Genomic DNA, 21,160 nt, shown 5'->3' with positions numbered 1-21,160 from the left:
GCAAATACAGCCCAGGGCTGCCTGCGTGCAAAGGCATTTGTCACATTCAGTTCTCAGCAATGCGGTAATAATGACAAGCATCCCCCCAAGAGAGGTGGAAACTCAAGTTCTATTTTTTTCTGGCATGAATAGCAGATGGTATCCTTCTCCCCACTCTTAAGAAACAGTCTAAATGTGGCAATTGCTGGACTTATACTTTTGCTGCCACACATGCATATGTTTCCACACACGTACCACACAGACTGCTCGAGGACAGGAAACATAAACAGAAAGGGCAAAAGGATCCGCCAACCTCTCTCTAAACTACTCTATAGCTGGATCAGTTCCACTGTGGGAAATAGCAGGGTTCACTCCTCAAGTGATTACAATGCAAGAGGCACCCACAATACTGCATATTCACCACTCCATTTAAGAGATTTAATTACACTATTGTTCATATTTTTTAATACATATCCATACGAAGACATTTGGAATTTAAAAAGTTAATGGCTGAAAAATGTTTGTTGTTATTTTATATAGTTGAAATATAATAGAAGTGGGTTTACTGTGACAGAATTTGTTACAATGAAAGCTAGCAGCCTCTTTAACTTTGGTGTATGCCTACAGACCTCACATGCAAAACCGACAGACAACACACACACACACACACACACACACACACACACACACACGTGGATTCCCACAGAAGACAGGCCAAAGTTAAGAGCTCTGCAACCTCCCTCGGGCCTGATGACATTTGTGTAGGTGAACTGAGGACAGGCTGGAGAGCAAAGAGCTTTGCCAAGTTCCAGGCTGTGCTACCTGTCGGAGAGAGTCAGAGGAGGGAGAGGCGGGGCGGTTGGAGGAGCGAAGACTAAGAGAAAGCTCCCACTGGTCAACAAAAAATCGGCGAGAAGGTTCAGGCTCTGGCTACAAAATACAAGATGGAGAAAAAAAAATCAAAGGAAATGTTAAATAAAAAGTTACACACTGACCTGAATGTAAGGAATTTGGGAGTTTTAGACCTTTACCTAAGTAACTAATGCAGTAAAGAGACATTCTTAGTTCCCAAAGGTGTGAATGGCTCATTCAAAGCTTCCATTTTACTTTCAGCTCGCTCACCCTTGCCTCATGCTTACAGTGAAGCTCACTCTGGAACATGGTCACTGTAGACATGAGCCGTCTCTGATAGCCTTGTCTTCTCTTGCTTGGTGGTTTTACTCCATCCACCCAAGTGGATAATGCTGCCTGCCAGCCAGGAGGAGACAGAGGCCAGGGGCTATGTCCTGCTCACACACCCACTTTATGTCCTCTGTAGAGACCCTCACAGACTTGAGCTGGGAATTCTCCTAGGCAGAAGGAGACTGTACCACCTCATCACTCCACTGGCCTTACAAACAGCAAACAATAGCAATAGCAAATCTAGAATGAAGTTTACTCCTCCATAAAGGCCAGAAATGTGGCTTTGCCTCTTCCTATTGCTAGTGCTCAGAGAAACTCTGCCTGCCAAGGAGCCAGCCAAATCCCAGCAATGATCAGGAGAAAAGATCCCAAGTCCTCTGCGCTGCATGCAGCATGTGTTGCAAAAGTAAGCTGGCATCTTCCTCGGTGGTGGGCCCATGCAGCCAGGAACTGTCCAGTCCCCAGAGAGGGAGAAGGGGCCTGAGAGTTCTGGCAAGTGATAACTGCTCAGTTTCCTACAAGGTTCAGGATGAAATACTTGCAGGGTGGAGGAAAGAACTGTCATGGTAAGAGAAGCCCTCTGCCCCTCTAGCTCCAAGCAGATCCATCACACCCCCAATTTAGTCCCTCACTAAATTCACAGCTTTGAGCGGTGACAAAGCGGAGTGTAACCATCCCTGCTCCAGATTCTCAGCCAGCTCACTGGCCCTCAGCTCAGCACTTGGGGCAGGCTCAGAAACACAGGCCCAAGGGGGAGATCTCTGTAGAAGAGTATCACCCACCCGAGAGAAATAAGAGAGAAGGCAACTCTCCCAGGGATGGCAAAGCAGTGAAACTAATGGGAAGACTCGGGGGTGGGGGTAGGGGTGGGGGGTGGATAGGAGCAGATGAGTGCACAGGCAAGATTATGGAATAGTGGACAGAAAATCCTGGAAGAGCACACATACAGTAACCCTTATAAGTATCTAGACAGGACCCCTGCAGTGAAGAATCTGGAAACCAATACATTGGGAAAATGAAAGAAAATTCCCTGCAAACCTTCTTGCTTCCTGAGCTCAAAATCCTACCTTTCTTCTGGGGGCATTGTAGCCCTAGACTTTTGACAATTTCTCCCTGCCCATCTCTCCTTTTATTTTACACACTTCCCTCTATTCTTCTTCGCTTAGGCACTGCTTCATTAAAAATCATCAGGGTCTCATTAACTATGCATTCCCTGAAATGTAGGGCTTGCCCTTCTTTGTGAAAATACCTACTTTTCTTTTTGAGGGGAATACAGCCTGGGAAGAAGGAAGAAAGAGGCTGGGCACACAGTGCTCATGGTAGGAAGCAGCCCCAAAAGAAGTGAAGAAAGCAGAGCTGGGCCGTGCGTGAGGAGATGAAATGGACACCCTCCTTCCACTTCGGCCCCGGTCTCTCTCCCTAAGCCAGCACCGATCCACGCATGGTCCTGGCAGCACAGATTGCCTGCTTCTTGCTTGGTGACGGGGTGTAAGAATACAGCACTAGCTTCCTTCGCAGTGACTGTATTTCTCAGAGAGCAAAGGCAGAAGGAGAGGTAAAAATAAAAGAAAAAAGGCCCATGTGAAATTAACAGTTACAGAGGATTCTTCACTCTTGCTGCAGAGCTTAACTCACTCAGGGATCAGGTTTAAGGGTAACAGTAACAACCAAAAGTTTCAGAAAATAAGCAGGCTTTTAAAAATGGGCATCTCTGCTATTCATCAAATTATATGATGGCCAGGTATAATCACTAGATCCCCCTTCAGTTTTTCAGAAGAGACCCACTAAAGCTTTTCATTACACACCCTTGTCACCACCTTCCTTCCCCTCCATCAGTTCTTCATACTTGAAAAATCCCCACACCAGTAAGAGCTTTGGCTCTCTCATTATTTCTACCTCAAGATCCCCGAATGTCCAAAGATATAAGCAAATCCAACCCACTTACTGATCTCTGTGCTGGGCAGATGAATGCTCTCCTGTGAATGCTATTTACATTGGGTCAACATGGTTAAGCAACAAAAATTCTTGCTCTTGGCTGAGTGACAAGAGTGTGCACAAAGCAAGGGGAGAGGGGACCATCCCCACCTTCCCTCTGCCCCACCACCACAGCGTGCCCGTCCGTTTGGCTCTCAGCATCCCATGCCATGATTCATGCTCTTTACCCTCTCATGGTGGGGACTCTGCTTGCCACGGCTGTCAGCATCAAGATCCCTGTACGTCTGTTAATAACAAAGTAGAGACTTAAGCTCCATTCAAATGTTCTATGTGGACCTACTAAGTGACAGTGCCAGATATTCAGAATTCATTTCAACACATATCCCCTGCCCCTGACAGAGCCCCACCCCAGGAAACCACAATCCCATCTAAATCAAATCCCATGATCCCAGGACAACTTTCTGTCCAGCACTCTGTCCATCTGGCCTCCAGTGAGGTCAGCCACACAAATAAAGAACTATGGTTAGTACAAAAGTGGAACAAACATATTTCTTTCACACAGTGGCACAAGATCAGAGGCATTAAATGGAAGGTTTAAAATGAGAAGCTGGTTAGGAGGGTGAAAGGGTGAAGCTTTCCACAACAAGATATTAGAAAGGAAAGGTGGGGAGATGGAAACTGCCTGGAACAAATGGCCGTTAAACAGTCCAGAGGAAACTCCAGGATGGGGAGCGGTCCCTGAATAGGCATATGGGACCAAAGCATCATTTATTAAAGGGAGAAGTGGATGACGACTGGAAGCATCTTCAGTCAACAGATAGGAATATGTATATGATAGGCATGGAAATCCTGAAGACAGGCATATGGCTGCCTCTACGGACCCAAGGAAACAACTATCAGCAATTGTGTGGGAAAAGGGAAGGCCACTCTCATCACTCTTTGGATTACTGGTGAGGATTCAGCCTATGGCCTTGTACTGGTGGAAGAACTAATCCACAGCCTCTAATGTGGCCCACAAACATAATGGTCTCCACAGGCAGGATGAGGCCACAGGTTGGGTTCCCGAGTCACACCACCCACATTCAATTCCTGGCTCCATTACTTACTGTGTGAACTTGTACAAAGTACTTGGCCTCCCTACCCTATGCCTCAGTCTCATCTGCAACATGGAGATGATAATAGTACCTGCCGTAGGGTTACTGGGAGAACTGATGGAGGTAACACAACAAGAACTGAGAATGCCGCCTGGGACTAAGTGTTAGTTATTATGTAGAGACAAGGCATAGGGTAATTACTCAGTCTACAATGGCTGAATTCTTAGGCCCAGGGACACAGTGTGGGCCTTTAACAATCAGACACATTACTCAGGGGCCCCTTATAAATAGGCCACTTAGTTGAGAAAATGTCTTTCCATAGATCCTGCCTAGTATTTTATTTTATAGAAATATCCTACAAAGATCAATTTCTATTCTATAAATATACTTTATTAATGTATGCTTATTATCCTCTTTAATCATGTCTGTGGTTAACTGCTCTATAATGCATTTTCAAATGGTCTGCCTAGAGTGTGAGTGGGGCAGATGGGAAGGACAGGTGTTTGCTGGCATAAGCTGGATAAGTGAGAGGCAGGGCTCTCAAAACCAGAAGGAACCAAACTCGTAATATAGTGAGGCCCTATAAAAAGCTTCCAAAAGCCCATCCTAATTATATCTCCTTGGGCAGCAAGACAAAAGTGGCTGCTTTAAATGAGGTTATATAAAAATGTGTTGTTCCCCAGGGCTTTTTGGACCTTGTATCTGTGACAAATATAGTTTAAGTTTTAGTCTGTGCTTGCATAGTTGTTCTCCTATGATGTGGGACTAGATTAAACCAGGGTTTGAATATATTAAGTGCTATCCTGAGGTCTAATTGGAAATTGTTCATCTGTAGCAAAAAAGGTGCTTCTGCTACAAATGATCTTTCTGTTTTTTGATTGTTATTTCTGAAAAGAGGGAGTTCTGATTTGGTCTCTACCCCAGCCACCTACAAAGGCAGGCAGGAAGACACAGACGAGGACCACGGAGCATGCAAAGAAGATCACCTGCTGGCTGCCAGGCGCCCGACAGGGAGGTGGAGAAGGGGGAGGAGAGAGTGTGATCACTTTTTTGGGGCAGGTCCGAGAACACTCCTTTTCCCGTCGCTTTTACACCAACAGACACAAACAGAGAGAACATTGGTGAAACAGGAGCCATGTTTTGGCTGGTTCTAGAAAGACTAAAGGGCATCTGCCAAAACCATCCCTCCCTTGCCTCTCCATCCTCAACAGCAATCACTGTATGGTTAGGGAGGATGGCTTGTCACAGTCGATCATTGGCTTCTGGGTCACACTTGCGCTGTTTGGTAAGTACAGACCACATGGGTAATCTCCGCAGCTGGCCTTGGGGTCAGAACTTGCAGTGTAACACTTTCTAAATGCCAGGGATCAAGGGTATATTCTTTGTGAGTTTTATCAGAGAAGCTGAGGACAGAAGAAATGGGCTTGGATGTAAGTAGAGAGAAAGGGCACACAGGCCAAATAGCACGAGGGGAGCATGAAGACTGTGTCCTGATGGCTCAGTCACCTCTACACCCACCAGCAGCAAAGCAGCACTCTCCTTGAGGGCTCACCCAAGACAAAACCCTGCCATGGCTTCCCTCTTCTCAGTCCCCTCACTCATGCTCAAAAGGTTCTGGAAAACTACCAAGGAAATACAAGAAAGTACAGGAAACAGAATATAAAATTTAAATATCTTTCACTAACCGAACACCACACATATCCATGGATTATTTCCCCATTTTGCCCCTCTCCATTGTACTCCCTTCCTATGAATCTATGATTTAGAGAACTCTTCGGTACTTAGGGAACAATGACTTATTTATAGGCCAGAGGAATCCTCCATTTCCTCATGACCAGAATGACCATGTGGGGCAGCACACAGGTGAAGTATGGGAGGGAAAGAAGAGGTTGTGAGGCCAGGGGAAAGATCCCCATCATCTATTCCAACTTCACATGATGACTTACTTCCAAACGAAGGCTGGTTGCCTGCAGGATGCATTTCTAAGATCAAAAGGTAGAAGGGTGGGGAAGGAAGGGCCAAAGTGTTTACACAGGAAGGTAAAAAAGAGAAGTCACTGGCAAGCAAAATTGTTATTCATTTTTCCTCTTCCATACCATGACCTAAGTGAAAACTGATCCTTGTGCCAACTCAGCCACCATGGCTGTGCTTGCCACACCCTCCTGCCTCAATCCAAACCTCTTCAAGAAAAACAAAAAGTGAGTCATGGTAAGGTATTGCCAGTCAACCCCTCAATCCTAAAGGGAGAGAAACAGTGTTGCAGACAGGATGAGTCAGAAGCAGAGGGCCAGTGGAGCACACCACTGGAGTTCTTCTGTTCCCACATTTCTGGAGCATGTGGCACTGCCTGCCAAGGTTCTCTTTTAGGAGATAAATTTACAAGGCCAAGACTCATGATGCCACCCCTGATTAGTGCTGAGAAAAAATTACATGTAACTGTGAGTTGCAGTTCTTTCACAGCCAAGTAAACTCACGTTCCCAACTCCATAGAACAATGATCTAACAGGATTTTCATTGTTCATGGTTTTTCACTTACCAAGATCTACCCAGATACCCTTTCCACTGTAATCTCTGGTACCCACTCCATAGAACCCAGGTTTGACTTCAATGGCTCTATTCTGCTACCCAAAGAGCCTGGCAATATTCTGCTTCATTGACTGTAATCATATATTACCCAGATGACAACCTAGCTATATGTCTCCATGTAGCACCCCATACAAGGTTAGAGGTCACTAGATGTTTCACAAACCAGTCCACAAACACCAAGCTCTTGTCTTGATGCCCCTTTGGTACAGTTCCATCAGGAGACGAGCTGATGTACCAGTCTTCACCAGGACAGGGGCCTCAGCTGAGCGAGTCTCCTCGGGTCACACTTAATACCTCTGAGACCTCCCAGGAAGCCAACTCAAAGCTGCTCTGGGCACATGCCTTTTAAAGTCATCAGTTCATCCATCTACACATGTTACTACTGACTTCCCTTCTGTTTTGCTCCTTGCACCTCAGAGGACCTTTCTGGACATTGTCAGAATCTAGAGTTTGGAGGAACCTAGTTTAGAGTTCACTTTCCCCTTCAGCAGATCCTCAACTAAATATTACCTTACAAATCATACAACCACGTAGACTTTAAGGCAAAGGGTAAGAAAATAAAATGGAATTTCTAATGAACTTTGTTTATTTGTTTCCCTAGGCATAGAGAAAGAAGCAGGCTGGGGTCTGTTGTGAGTCTGGACATTGCTCCCTAGCTTCCATTTCAGACTCATGGGCCCTGCATTTAATGTGGCATATTATTAAAAAAGAGGTTAGAAAGGTAACTTTTGCCCTGAATATAATTCAAATAAAACCCACCTGCCACTCCCTAGCACCTCCCAGCAATACCTGGCACTCTGAAGCACAAGAGGAAATTGAGGGTTAGCTCACCTGACCTCTCAGAATCTTAGTCCTAATGATACCAAACCATAAGACAGAGAATCCAGGCTGCACTCAGTAGAGCAGGAACTTGCTCAACTGTGACTTGGGAGAAAGAAAATACAGTAGAGGCCCCAATCTTTCTGATGGGCTTCCTATTATCAGCCAGGTGCAACTCCCCACCCCCTTCTTTCTGTCCTATCCTATACTGCTAATGAGCAGCTAGGAGATCCTGTAAAAACTTCATTGAAAATTTCAAAGAGTATTTTAAATGGAGACAAAACACCTAGAAAATGCCCACCATCATCTTTGTTGAGGGTCTGAAACAAATAAAAATCATAGTTTGAGACTATTTCTCGGCTAACATTTTCCTATTTAACATGAAAGGCTCCACTGCCCCAATTCTCAGCCTTGCTGAATTCAGGATTCTCCCTGCAGTGGTTACAAGGACACATGTAAGCAAAATGTCAACTTGGGACAAAGGTAATAATGGTAAAACTGTAGAAGCTAAGGTAGCTAAACTACTTCCCACACAGCTTTAGCAAGTTTCAACACCAAATTAACCACCTACCCTTTTAAGTGATTTCTCAAATCCCAACAAGTTAAACAAATCATGCAATACAATCAGTATGGTCTGTTAAACTTCCCCCCACAGTTGCTACTCAAAAGAGTACAGAAGTTTCCTGTCCTTGAGAGCTAGGATTCTAAAGTGTAGGAGGCCTCAGCTGTGGCTGGTTCAGAGGGAGGAGTGGGGTTGGAAGGCCCAGGGAAGCAGCACCCATTCTGGTCCCTGGGCAGCAGCTTTACCTGTTTCCACTGGGGGGTGGGAGCAGGGCGACCCTGCTCAGGTAGGCAGCAGGACGGCTGGCTGACCCCACGCTCTTGTGTCGGCTGTGACACACAGGTCAAGTATGGGTGGGGGACAGGACATGGAGACAAAACAAAATAAAATACATTAAGGTAGGAGAAGACACAAAAAAGATACTCATGCATGGCAGACAGACACTTATCTATGAGCTGGGAGTGGGGGGAGACACGGAATTAATTCTTAGAAAGTTACACTTATAACAAAAACAAGATACCCTACCCCCGCAAACCAAAAGCAAATGCAAAAGGAAAAAAAAGAGGCAATCCAAAGCTGGAATTTTCATTATCCTCTTCCTTAGCTCAAAGCTCTGAGCCTAAACTACTAATTCAGGTTTGGAAAACTAATCTTTCTACTCAAAATGAGGAAAGCAACCTTCTCTTAAGGGCAAACTTCCTCTCATGGAGAGCATTCCAGCCTTCCCGAAATGGGGCAGATCCTGCAGTTGCCAGGCAACCTCAGATGTTTACCAATGAATATTATCATCTTCTCTATGAGCCATGACATGCATGATTGGAGTGTGAAGATTAATAACCAAAGGCTAAATGTGAGAAGAAGTTAATTATGGCCAGATTCCAAGCAAAGTCAGTAGCCCCCTCAGCCCTGGTCAATTGGAACAATGGCTGATATATATGGAAAAGATGAAGAAAGAGAGTAAAAGAATAAAAAGAATGGGGTCCCTTTCCTCTGGATGTTCTCTCAGGTCATTAGGGAGTTTTACAAGAAATTTTTTTTGTGTAAATCTCAGAATCCCAGCACCTCCTCTTGTAAGACATCTTTGTGACTTTCAGACAAGCAAGAGGGAGACAAGACATAACAAAGACACCTCAAGTTAAATGCTCCTGTCTAGCACTCTCTGGTTTGACTTATGGGAATGAAAGTTAATTTCTACGATGACTCTTTAAAATGTTCATAACTTGGGGCGCCTGGGTGGCGCAGCTGGTTAAGCGTCCGACTTCAGCCAGGTCACGATCTCGCGGTCCGTGAGTTCGAGCCCCGCGTTGGGCTCTGGGCTGATGGCTCGGAGCCTGGAGCCTGTTTCCGATTCTGTGTCCCCCTCTCTCTCTGCCCCTCCCCCGTTCATGCTCTGTCTCTCTCTGTCCTAAAAATAAATAAACGTTGAAAAAAATAAAATAAAATAAAATGTTCATAACTCTTGAGGATAGCCTAGGAAAATCATTTGCAGCACACAAAAGAAGATCTACCACAAGAATGTTTATTACCTCTGTACTTTATCATGAAAGATGAGAAACAATGAAAACATCCAACACCAGAGAAGAGTTAAGAAAAGCATGGCACAACATGGGAATATGCCCAAAGTTATGTGAACAATGCAGAACAGGAAGTGTATATTAAGAATGACCTCAACTATGGAAACAAAAATGACTAGAAAAAAACAACAAAATGTTAACAGAATTAGAGGTGTCTTGATTACCTTTATTATAGTTTTCAGCATTTTCCTCAATAAACATCCACCTCTTTCATAATTCAAATATGTTTGCATGTATATGAACATATAAACAAGTATAGATATATACAGAAATTTAAAACCCCTCTTCAGATTTTTTTGTCACAGACACCTCACACCTGAATGGTGAGGATAAAGCAGTCCTGAAAGCACACAAGGAGCTTATAAAACACTTTTTCTCTGCTGCAGTCAGACAAGGGGAAAACCAGACACCAGTCGTGAGTGCATGAACACTGGACTGAGACACACCCCATCCCATTTCACTTGACTGAGAAGATCCCTCCTTCCTATGTGGTCAGACCAAGTGTGGATGGGTGAGATGTAACATGGGGTTTACCTGTCTCCTCATGCCAGTGGACTGTGGAGGTGCATTCTCTTCAAATTTGGCCAGCAGCTGGGTTGCCATGTATTTCACTTTGTTCTGATTGCCAAGGGTCACATCCATCCTCCTGTCTGTCAGAGTGCTCACCAGTGTGGGCCTTCCTCCTCTGTAGCCCCGGGGTGCTTCCTCCTGATAAACACCAACACCCAAAACCTGGCCTCTGTTACATAAGCCCCCCCGCCACAAATGCCCTTCCCTCAAAGAAGAAGGGTGACCAGTGCCTGACAAGGTGGCTGGTATTTTTGCTTTAGGTTAAGCTTAACAGCTTCCCTTAAGGTTCTAATCTCAAGATGCCATCAGGAAGACTTTGGTGCATGGGGCAGTATAAAGAGGTACTTGGACTTTTGCTGGTATTGCTGTATCTCAGAAAAGTCACTGCCCTCTGCCAAATATGTAATTCTAAAGGGACAGGAAAGCACCAGGGCACACGTGTCTGCTCCCTTGGATGTTCTCCAAAACATTAAACAAAGGCAGAAGCCCAATGAAAAAGCATCTCCCACAAAAATTCTCATAAAAAATGAATATGAGGGGCGCCTGGGTGGCTCAGTCGGTTAAGTGTCTGACTTCAGCTCAGGTCATGATCTCGTGGTTTGTGAGTTCAAGCCCTGCGTCGGACTCTGTGCTGACAGCTCAGAGCCTGGAGCCTGCTTCAGATTCTGCATCTCCTCCTCTCTCTGTCCCTCCCATGCTCATGCTCTGTCTCTCTCTGTCTCTCAATAATAAATAAACGTTAAAAAAAAAAGAATATGAAAAGATCTAGCGATATCAATTTGGAAATTAAGGATTTAAGCCAAAAAGGGCAATTTGATCATTCTAGCAAATCCCAGATAATTCTTACCTCTTCCGATTGACTGGTCTTTCTCCTCTTTCCAGCACCATCCAAGTCCTTTTCCTTTTTATCCTATACCAAGAGAGGAGGGACACTGCGTTATCCTAGGCACGATAACTTGCCTTTAGGTTTGCAGTGGGTCAAAAACCTCTTCCATTTTACCTTGGGAGAACGTTTCCGAGAGATGGTCTGCCCAAGTTTGCTTAGGAAGGAGATGGGAGATTTGGTGCTAGCTATAAGGACTGCTTTCTCCTCAGCATTCAGGTCCAAGGCATCTGTGAACAGGAAGCAATGTTTGAGGACAGCCCTGGAGGGGGCTTCAAAGTACTGACCAGGAATACCTCCTTGCAGGTGGCTCAAAGAACCTCAGAAAATTCTAAGGCTCATCTGCTCTGACAAAACCAAGGAGAACTCAGCAGGAAATGCCACAAAGGAAATGCACACTTAGGTGTGGATGTTGAGCTTTTTCTTTTCCATCCATGTAAACAGAACCAACTTTTTCTTTCAATCCACTTCAGTCAAAAAACCCTTCATTTTTGCTTTTCAAAAGTTGGAATCTGCCTATGATTGTTAGTTACAATTGACTGCTAAAGCCTCACCTTTGTGATAAAAATTTCAAGGTGGAGGGAGAAAGGGAGGAAGGGTATGTGGTTTAGGGTCACTGGTTTTGATTATGCATTTAGCTGCACATAAAGGCAGGGCTCTCCCTAAATAGGTATACTGATGCTACAGTGTGGATTTCTGCTGTAAGAACTGCATATTTTATCAGAAAAAGCCACGGACATCTCTATGAGTAAGTGGACTGGAAGACATTGGAGAACTACCAACTCTGTGGATTCTAATGTTTTATTAGTAATGCTAATAATTTTTTAAATAATTGAAATGAATAATATACTGCAGGTATTTGTTAAGTCCTTTTGTCTGCCTAACATTCTCCTTAGCATATCACAATTTTATGTTATACATACATAAAATCCAGTTTGCAGATGGGAAAACTGAGGCACAGGGAAATTTAGTAACTTGCCTAAGGTCAAACAGGTCGAAGAACTGGGAAATAAGCCCAGGTTGGGTACCATGGTGAACACTCTAAAGCATTATACTACACTTACTCCAAGGGACAATAAATGACAACAGGGACATTTTTTTGTAGTACAGTACTCTGGTAGACTGAGGCAGCAGGCTAAGGGCCAAACAAAGACTTTGGAAAGCACTAAAAGGTAGGAGAAGAGAAAGAAGCCATAGAAGCAACAGTTACAGAAGAAAGAGAATGAGGCAAACAAGTACAGGACCACAGAAGCCAACGAGCAGAGAGAACTTCAAGAAAAAGGGCATCACTCCATAGTTCTGAATAATGCAGAAAAGCCAAGTGCATGAGATGCAAAATGAGAAAAGAATACAGATTTGGTGATTTTTCATGACTGTGGAGAACAGTTTTGGCAGAGCAGTAAAAACAGAAGCCGGGTTGCAAAGTGTTATAAAGTTTAAGCCTTAGGAGGCTGAGGCCTTAAGTATAAACCACTTTTTCAAAAAGGCTGGTTCTGAAACGGTGTGAGAAAGTAGTAGAGTCAGGGAAAACATTTTGCATAGGAATGACTTTTGTGTATTTATAGGTTTAGAGAGAGAGATGTGGGAAAAGAAAGAATGGTTGAGAACACACTAGCAGAGAAGGAAAAATTAATGGAACAAAGTTCCAGGGACTTATCCAGAAAGCCAACTAGGAATAACAGAATAAGTGCAGGTTTGCTTTTGGTGGTAATGATGAAGGACATGGTTGGAAGGAAAGACAGAAAAGCCAGGCAACAACAGAGAAGAAATGGAAGATCTCCATACCAGTGTCTGCCAGCCCTTACCACTGGAAGGGAGTGAGTCCTTGAACATCTCATAGAACTGAGTCAGGTACATCACCATAGTCAGCTTGTCAGGCTCCCCCACTGAGGCCATTTCTTTGCCTGTCATGATGGGAGAGATGCCCAGTTCTTTCTCAGCAATATCAAAGGCCAGCTGGTTATTCTTCTCCACATTTTGCTCATCCAAAGAGTCAAAATCTCTAAGAAATGGGATGAGAAAAACATATCAAGAAGGCTTGCTTGTCTTCACACCAGAAAACACAGTATCAATGGAGTCATCACCATTTCTTAGTCTTTTAGCTGAAATCCAGGGTGCAATCTGAGGGCCAAACTATTGATCTCACCTTTTAGTCTCCTTTTTACTAAGAAAATGAAAATCATCCTCAAGAAGAAATGATTAAAAATCTACTTAGAAAGGAAAAAAGAGTGGAAAAGATGAAGAACTACTCTCATTTTTCCAGTAACATAAATTTCTTAAAGGGTAAGCTCAAGAAGAGGAACTATCTTTAACATGTATTCTCTTGTATGTTGCATGTCATCTGTACATATTAAATTAATGCTCAATAATGATAAAAATCCTATTTGGATCAGACTGCTTCTAACGGCCTAGGATTATCACTTGCTGTGTCATTAGGACCAGACAAGCTGTTGATGTACTAACTCAGCTCTGGTAAATCTTACTCAGCCTTCTACTCGAAGGGAAATTCCAAAACCTTCCTCAAAAGATTTTTCCATCGCTAAATTTCTTGAGTTTTCCCAAGTATTTAGATTAACCAACACTTCCCACTGGATTTCAAGCTTCTTGCCATTCAATCAAGTAAAGACTGATAGCATTCTTTAAGAGGTGATTTCAGATCAACTGGGCAGGGCTTATTTTGTGTTAACCTACTACTGACTTCCATAGCAAGTTTTTCATTTTTCTAAATGCCTTCTCTCTATAGATTAAGCCTATTAAACCATAGAGGCCTCATCCTGAATGAAGTCATCATAGTCTAAACTGTGCCAAATTACCTACTCGCTGCTTTGTGTTCTATTACAAGGAAATTCCCTAGACCTTCTGGAGGCAGCCTTTGGTTTGTTCTAACAAGAATGCGTCCCCTCCCTCTACCATCCCCCTCCACCTCACCTGCTAGGTTCCCTTCAGTTACTTTTGCCTCCATTTCCTTTTCTTTGGTTCCTTCCCTTTGGAAGAGAACTGATTGACCTGAACCTTCTTCTAAAGCCTTCTGTATCATTCATCACAATCCTTCTCAAGCTAGTCTCTCTTCCTCTCCCGCCCTTTTTTGGTGGGGATGAAAAAGCCCTACTTTCACTTACCATTTACCAACCTCTGCATTAGCTAAGGGATAGGAACACTAGAGGTCACTTAAGTTTATACAAGCAAATCAGAAACCTCCATTCCTAAACCACACTACATAAGGCTATTTTTACTAGCTCTTGCCTCATTAATTTATAACCTATTATAAACAGAAACTATGTTTCTTATGTTTCCTTAAGCAATCATTAAAACAAAGCAAATGCACAAATTTGGGCTGTAATGATAAAAGGACAGGCAGCCAAAATAATTCAACATGCTCTGCTTCTGTTTTTGGATCTTCTTGTTTGGCTTCCATGGGGTAAATCTGAATGCACCAGTCACTGCAATTGACTTGGGGTCATCCTATTATACTGATTCTGCATTTAGGTGAGTAAAGAATGGCCAAAAGGGAAGTTGTAACCGATAGAAGTGGGTAAGGTGGCCTGAATCTTATGGACTGGACAGAGTATGTTTGTAAAAGGTGCAATTCTTAACAAAGAGATAATACCAATGAACCATGATAAATCGGGTAAGTGTTCATTGTTTTCTGTTTTGTTAGTAGGGACATATTTGCCTTCGGCCAGCCAAATGTTCTAGTGAGGTTTTCCTTATGCCCAACAGCATTTGAGAGACAGCTGGCTGAAAAGAAGAGTTCAACCAGGGGCCAATGAACAGAATTTTCCTTTGTGTGATGTAAACAGGTCCAGGTGGGTGTTAAAACCAGTTTTTGACGTTCTGAGTGCTGTGATTTTAAAATCTCACCTGGATGCAGCTACATGATGCTTGACATACAGTTTTAAATATAACTAAATCAAAATTAATCACTGCTTTCTAGAGTAGCTTGCTACGTAACTCATTGTAGAAAAAAGTACAACATTTGGCTATTTGATAGCAAAATACTCTGAGGTGCTTAGGGAATACAAAATAAAACACAAAGTTTGTCACAACTTACATCAGATCAGGGCGGTATCTATGGATGATCGCACACAGAGCCAGTCCACTTTTCCAGGACATGGTGAGATCTGTCACATTTACCCCTGCATAGCCATCTGTCTGCCTTTGGCACCAACCCAGTAGTTTGCTTGAACGAGCTACAGACTCTAAAACAATAAAAAAAATATCAGAAGTGTGGTCACCTGGTAGCATTGATAGAGGATCCTCTTTGCAATACCCATACCTAATTTGAACAGTTACTAAAGGTTGGGACAAAAGAGCTGTCACGGTTTTTCAAAAGTCAGAAGCTATGTAACTGGTATCATGACAGTAGAATTTTAGGTAGATAAGAAACTACCAATTTACCCAGACTCTGAGGTCAATGCCAGTCACAACGGGGGTTATCTGGCCTTGCTCATGTAAAGCCCAGTATCACTGCCGCATTGTTTGATAGGGACTTAGATGGAACAGCGCCATCTACTGACCTGTCACCCTCCCTGGATAGTTGCGTGGCAGCTAGCTGAGGAAGCTCCTTCCCTTCAAAGCAATCAGGGGGAGTAGAGCAGAAAAGATTCCATTCGCTCTGGCAACATGTTAATCAAAGGCAAACAAAGCCCACTCTTACACTTTCCAGAGTACAGAGCGATTTGCCAAGTGAAGAAACTCTGTAGGATTACATTGGCAAGGCCAAGGACCCCAGACCAGAACAATCAATCCCTCAGGTCAGGCTTGGCATTCTGTATTATAAATGATCACATATTGAAAAGGTGAATACAAGAACACATATGCTTGGATGTTTTCCAGTTTATTGCTGTGCCTTATAAAAATCTGTAAACTGCATCAGAGAAGCTCTGATATGCAGCATTTAAAAGAAGCTGTAAACTCCTATTTGTGTCCAAGAATGTCTGCTCTCTTACTTTTAGCAGCTGGAAATAACTAACCTTCTACAAAGTTCTTCAGTGTTTGGGAACTTAACAAGGTAAAAACTGCAATATCATAAAAATCCTATTTAAGTCTGAAATCCTATTTAAGTCTGAAAAATGTATCCTAAAACTACACAGGGAACCACTCCTGGTGTTATTGTAAATCAGAAATTTACTTCTGAAATTAATTTTATTCAAATGTCTTCCAAGTCTGTCTAACATGTATTAGTCAACTTCAATACTCTAGGCCCTAAAATGACATTGACAAAGGTGTATTGTCTGCTTAGATGAAAATGTTTCCAACTGCCTGCTGGTTGTGATGTCCACCTTGATATCCCAATAGCATGTCAAACTTTCTCATCCTCCCACTTCCTTCTCCAAACTGATGGCAGCACCATTCACAATGCTCTCTTGACCCATAATGCAACCAAACTGCCAATGCCTATTGATTCTGGCTCTCTCACATAATTAATCATGACAATGACAAAGTGGCTGCCGTTTGTGACCACTTGCTGTATGCCAGATGTTGTAATATATACTCTATACATGTCATAGAAGCCTCATGACTATAGTATGGAGTAGGTATTTGTTAGGCCCATTTCACAGACAAGGAAACCAAAGTTCACAGATGCAAAATAACCCGTTCTTGCCCACACACTTCACAAATGGCAGAGCTTGAACTGGGACTCCATTGCACCCGGCCCCAAAGTCAGAGTTCTTCTAACTATGCTCCATAGCCTTGTCAATCCTCAACATCAATATCAGATTTAGGCCTTCACCACCATTAGCTTGACTACTGCAATGCAATTCTTTTCTTTTCTTTCTTTCTTTTTTAATGTTTATTTATTTTTGAGAGAGAGAAAGAGACAGAGTGTGAGGGTGGGAGGGGCAGAGAGAGGGGGAGACACAGAATCTGAAGTAGGCTCCAGGCTCCGAGCTGTCAGCACAGAGCCCAATGAGGGGCTTGAACTCACGGACTGCGAGATCATGACATGAGCCGAAGTTGGACTCTTAACTGACTGAGCCACCCAGGCGCCCCCTGTATTTCTTTTTAAGTTTATTTTTATTTTTGAGAGAGAGACAGAGAGACAGAGAGAGAGACAGAGAGAGAGGGAAAATGCATGTGCATGAGTGAAGGAGGGTCAGAGAGAGAGGGAGAGAGAGAATCCTAAGCAGGCTCTGTACCATTAGTGCAGAGCCCAACATGGGGTTCAAACCCATGAACTGTGAGATCATGACCTGAGCCGAAACCAAGAGTCAGACACAACCGAATGAGCCACCCAGGCACCCCTGCAATGTACTCCTAACTAGTTTCCCTGCCTCTGGCATTTCCCTTCTCCATCCCATCTTACATGCAGCTGACCAGGCATACTCTGGTTGCTCTTCTTTTAAAAAAAATCCAGGGGCCCTTCAAGGCACACAAATACAGAATGGCCTTTATCTCTGCAACTGTATTCTGGCAATGTCATAATACTCAGCTAAAATGCCACTGCTTCTTCATAAAGCCTCCCCCAGAAACCTTGGTTGGTGTATGTGTGTGCACTCACTCCTCTCTCTCTCATCAGCATTTGTATCTGGTTTCTCTTTATATCCTCCTAAAACCTTAGACTGAGGGTTCTCATCCTTGACATTACTGACATTTTTGGCCGGGCAATTCTTTGTTGTGGGGAGCTGACTTGCGCACTAAGGAGGTTGGGCAGCATCCTTGAATGACAATAGCACCCTCCCCTAGTCATGACAATCAAAAATGTCTTCAAAGGCTACCAAATGTTCCCTGAGGGGCAAAATCACCTCTGGTTGAGAACTATTGCCTTATACAGTACTGTGCACACTAATAGCTCAGTACTGACTACTCTGAATAGGTTACTTACATTTCAAAGGTCATTACTTAGGGGGGTCTGGGTGGCTCAGTCAGTTAAGCGTGTGACTCTGGCTCAGGTCATGGTCTTGCAGTCCTGTCTGTGAGTTTGAGCCCTGCAGTGGGCTCTCTGCTGAAAGCTCAGAGTCTGGAGCCTGCTTCAGATTCTGTGTTTCCCTCTCTCTCTGCCCCTCCCTTACTCACACTCGGTCTCTCTCTCTCTCAAAAATAAATAAACATTAAAAAAAAATGTTTTCAAAAGGTCATTACCAGAACTCACCATTACGAGTCAACTTTGGGGTAGTTCGGGAATTCACCAGGTTCTCCATTTCCAGATGAATATCTTTTGTTTCTCCAGTATCATATAAATGACGTACCTGGCAGAAAGTTAAAAAGCTGTAAAGAAGGAAAATCAAACACCAAGTAACAAGTTCCCACCAGAGAGCAAAAGACTGAGATAGCAGGTTGGGCAAAGTTCCGATAAAAGTTACAACGACCTTTAAATCCTTTCTGGAATGTGGTGGGGTTTACATATAAACAAACATATATTAACAGTAATAAGTTGTGCTCTGGGGTGCTTGAGCAGCGGTTAAGGTTAAGCATCTGACTCTTGATTTCACCTCAGGTCATGATCTCAAGGTTCATGGGTTCGAGCCCCACATCGGGATCCATGCTGACAGCGAGGAGCCTGCTTGGGATTCTCTCTCTCTGTCCCTTCCTCTCTCACGCTCGCTCTTGCTCTCTCTCTCAAAATGAATAAATTAACATTAAAAAAAGAAGTTGGGGCACCTGGGTGGCTTAGTTGGTTAAGTGTCCGATTCTTGGTTTCAGCTCAAGTCATGATCTCACGGTTTTTGAGTTCGAGCCCTGCATTGGGCTCTGTGCTAACAGTGTGGAGCCTGCTTGAGATCCTCTCTCTGCCCCTTCCTTGCTCATGGTCTCTCTCTCTGTCGCTCAAAAAAAAAAAAAAAAAAAAAAAGAAAAAAGAAAAAAGGAAAAAAAAGGTTCTAAAAATTAGCTATTCAGCCTTAGAGGGCCTTCTGATAGTCACTATTGGACCATTAATGTTGCCCATTGACAGCAGGTCTCATGGACCCCTTCTACAGAAGTCTACAGAAGGCTTGAAGCTATAAACTTCAGGCAGAAAGTAAATAAAAAATTACACAAGTACACAGGCAAATATGTTGAATGGGCTGCTTTCTAGAAATTGCTGGGCTCTTATGGGATTACTGTGCTTTGTAAAATGTCATTCTCAATGCATTTATAAGGCTTTAGACATTCTGAGAAATAACTCAGCATCACAAAAAAATTGACCACCAGTATCTTTTACTTGCAGACAATGTTCTAACGTTCAAAGTTCTTTCAAGTGAATAATCTCATTTACCCTCACAATGATCCTGTGAATAGCAGGGGTTATTATCTCCATTTTAAAGATGAAGAAACTGAGGTTCAGAGAAAATGACATGTCCAAGTCACAAGTGATTGGTGGCAATAATGCAAGTGGAAGTCACATTTCCTGAGCAGTGAACAAGTGCTCTACCCCCTACAACCTGCAATTTTAATTAGGAGGCATGGGATAAAGTTTTAGGTCCACCATTTTTGTCACATGTGATCTTCTGGCATGTCATCAACACCTCTCTCCCTTTGCTGCTCAATCTGTTGATGGAAAGTAATACCTACCTTCAGTCATTCCAGAGAGACATATATGTGCATTATGAAAGAAGGGTGGGTATATGGTACTAATAGACACGTTTCAGTGTTTCAGAGGTCTGGTCAGTCCTGAAATGGGCTGAGAGGTAGATAACTGACTAGAAGGCTCTTACCTGGCTTGGACGGAGGAAGTTGATGTTAATATTGGGATATCTGGTGACAGGGTCTATGCTGTATTGGCTGAAGTTCTTACTCACATTCTCAGGGGTGGTCTGAGGCAGCAACCTATAAATACTTTCCCTGCAATAACATACAACAATATACTCAGAGCAGTGGCAAGCACCATACACCTCTCCCTCTCCTTTGATAACATTCCTATTTTTTGACACTGCCCCCCAAAAATCTGAAGGATATGACAAATCCTCATCCTTGACCATTATTTTCCTCCAAACCTACATTAGCCCCTGCTCCCATTCCCACCACGCCAGTGATTCCACAGACACTCAACTGGTTAAGGGCCGGTAGCAAGGGAAAATACACTGTGGTGGGCTGGGATAAAAAGCCTGATCCTAATTTAAAAGGCAACTAATTTACTGTTTTGTTTTGTTTTGTTTTTTTCAAGGAGGACAATATTTAATTTTTAAGAAAATTACAGATGAAAAAAGAACTTGCTACCAAAATTGCCCAGAGTTTCTTAAGTAACAGACTTAAAATGCTGTCAACCACCAATTGCACCCAGGAAATCTTATTTCTCTAGTTCTTCTGGTCAAGGCATTTGTTCTTTATTAGCAAACAAATCCTAGGATTCTTAACCTCTTTTGTAGTAATCTGCTTCAAAATATCTGACATTTGGGAGTTTGAGAAATGTTTACAAGCAGTTTGGGATTTTCTTTTGAATTCAAAGTCATTTTTTATTTCTTTTCTTATGTTAGTATGTCCCCTGCTACTGCACTGATTTCATTAGTTTAAGTCTTTCTACTTTGACAGAAGATTTAATGTACTATTTTTATGTATTTGTTCATGTGACTGTCATAAAGAATCAGATACTGTCCTTTAATGGAATGCAAAGATTCAGATACTATTTGTCAGTAACAAATTTAATTTGAAAAGGAATAAAAGAAGACCACTTAGATTAAATAATCTTTACATACCTATGATTTTATAAATAAATATCTTGCCTTTCCTTTCTTTAGTACGAAAACATCTTTAATTAAGAAAGGAAGAGAGAGAGAAGGAAGAAAACCTGTAGTCTGCCTGAGGAGCAAACCATTCATCACTCCCAGTTTTCTCGTGGAAGAGGCACCTGGCTGCTTTCCATTACCTCTCAGCCAGGACTTCCAAGGGGCTTGTTCCTAGAGACCAACTTCGTACCATCCAGGCAGAGTCCATAGCAGCTAGGAAGCCCCGGGCTATTCCTGTTCCCATTGGCCAAAAAGGCTATGAAGGAGAAAGGAAATGAGGAATTAAATAAATTGTATTTTAAAAGAGGGAAACTAAATTGAGAAATGAAGAA

The 21,160-nt window shown here is 43.0% G+C and overlaps 1 protein-coding gene across 27 annotated transcripts in view; it reads right to left on the bottom strand.

Moving 5' to 3' along the window:
- Positions 1-21,160, bottom strand: part of MICAL3 (microtubule associated monooxygenase, calponin and LIM domain containing 3) — a 228,687-nt gene that overhangs the window by 93,086 nt on the left and 114,441 nt on the right. For 19 of the 27 annotated variants that reach the window (XM_019834211.3, XM_023256562.2, XM_045061125.1 and 16 more), the window contains 12 exons: positions 20,969-21,084; positions 19,821-19,947; positions 18,278-18,374; positions 15,236-15,383; positions 12,990-13,186; positions 11,302-11,414; positions 11,149-11,211; positions 10,266-10,463; positions 8,403-8,486; positions 5,177-5,275; positions 3,324-3,380; positions 802-909 (listed from right to left, as the gene is read on the bottom strand). In XM_019834211.3, coding sequence (XP_019689770.3) covers positions 802-909; positions 3,324-3,380; positions 5,177-5,275; positions 8,403-8,486; positions 10,266-10,463; positions 11,149-11,211; positions 11,302-11,414; positions 12,990-13,186; positions 15,236-15,383; positions 18,278-18,374; positions 19,821-19,947; positions 20,969-21,084 — 1,407 coding nt within the window. The remainder of the gene's footprint in view (positions 1-801; positions 910-3,323; positions 3,381-5,176; positions 5,276-8,402; positions 8,487-10,265; positions 10,464-11,148; positions 11,212-11,301; positions 11,415-12,989; positions 13,187-15,235; positions 15,384-18,277; positions 18,375-19,820; positions 19,948-20,968; positions 21,085-21,160) is intronic. The other 8 variants (XM_023256575.2, XM_023256576.2, XM_023256577.2 and 5 more) reach the window with 6 other exon arrangements.

This window comes from Felis catus, chromosome B4, assembly GCF_018350175.1.
Source record: "Felis catus isolate Fca126 chromosome B4, F.catus_Fca126_mat1.0, whole genome shotgun sequence".
Lineage (NCBI taxonomy): Eukaryota > Metazoa > Chordata > Mammalia > Carnivora > Felidae > Felis > Felis catus.
This window is presented reverse-complemented; position numbering and strand designations above follow the sequence as displayed.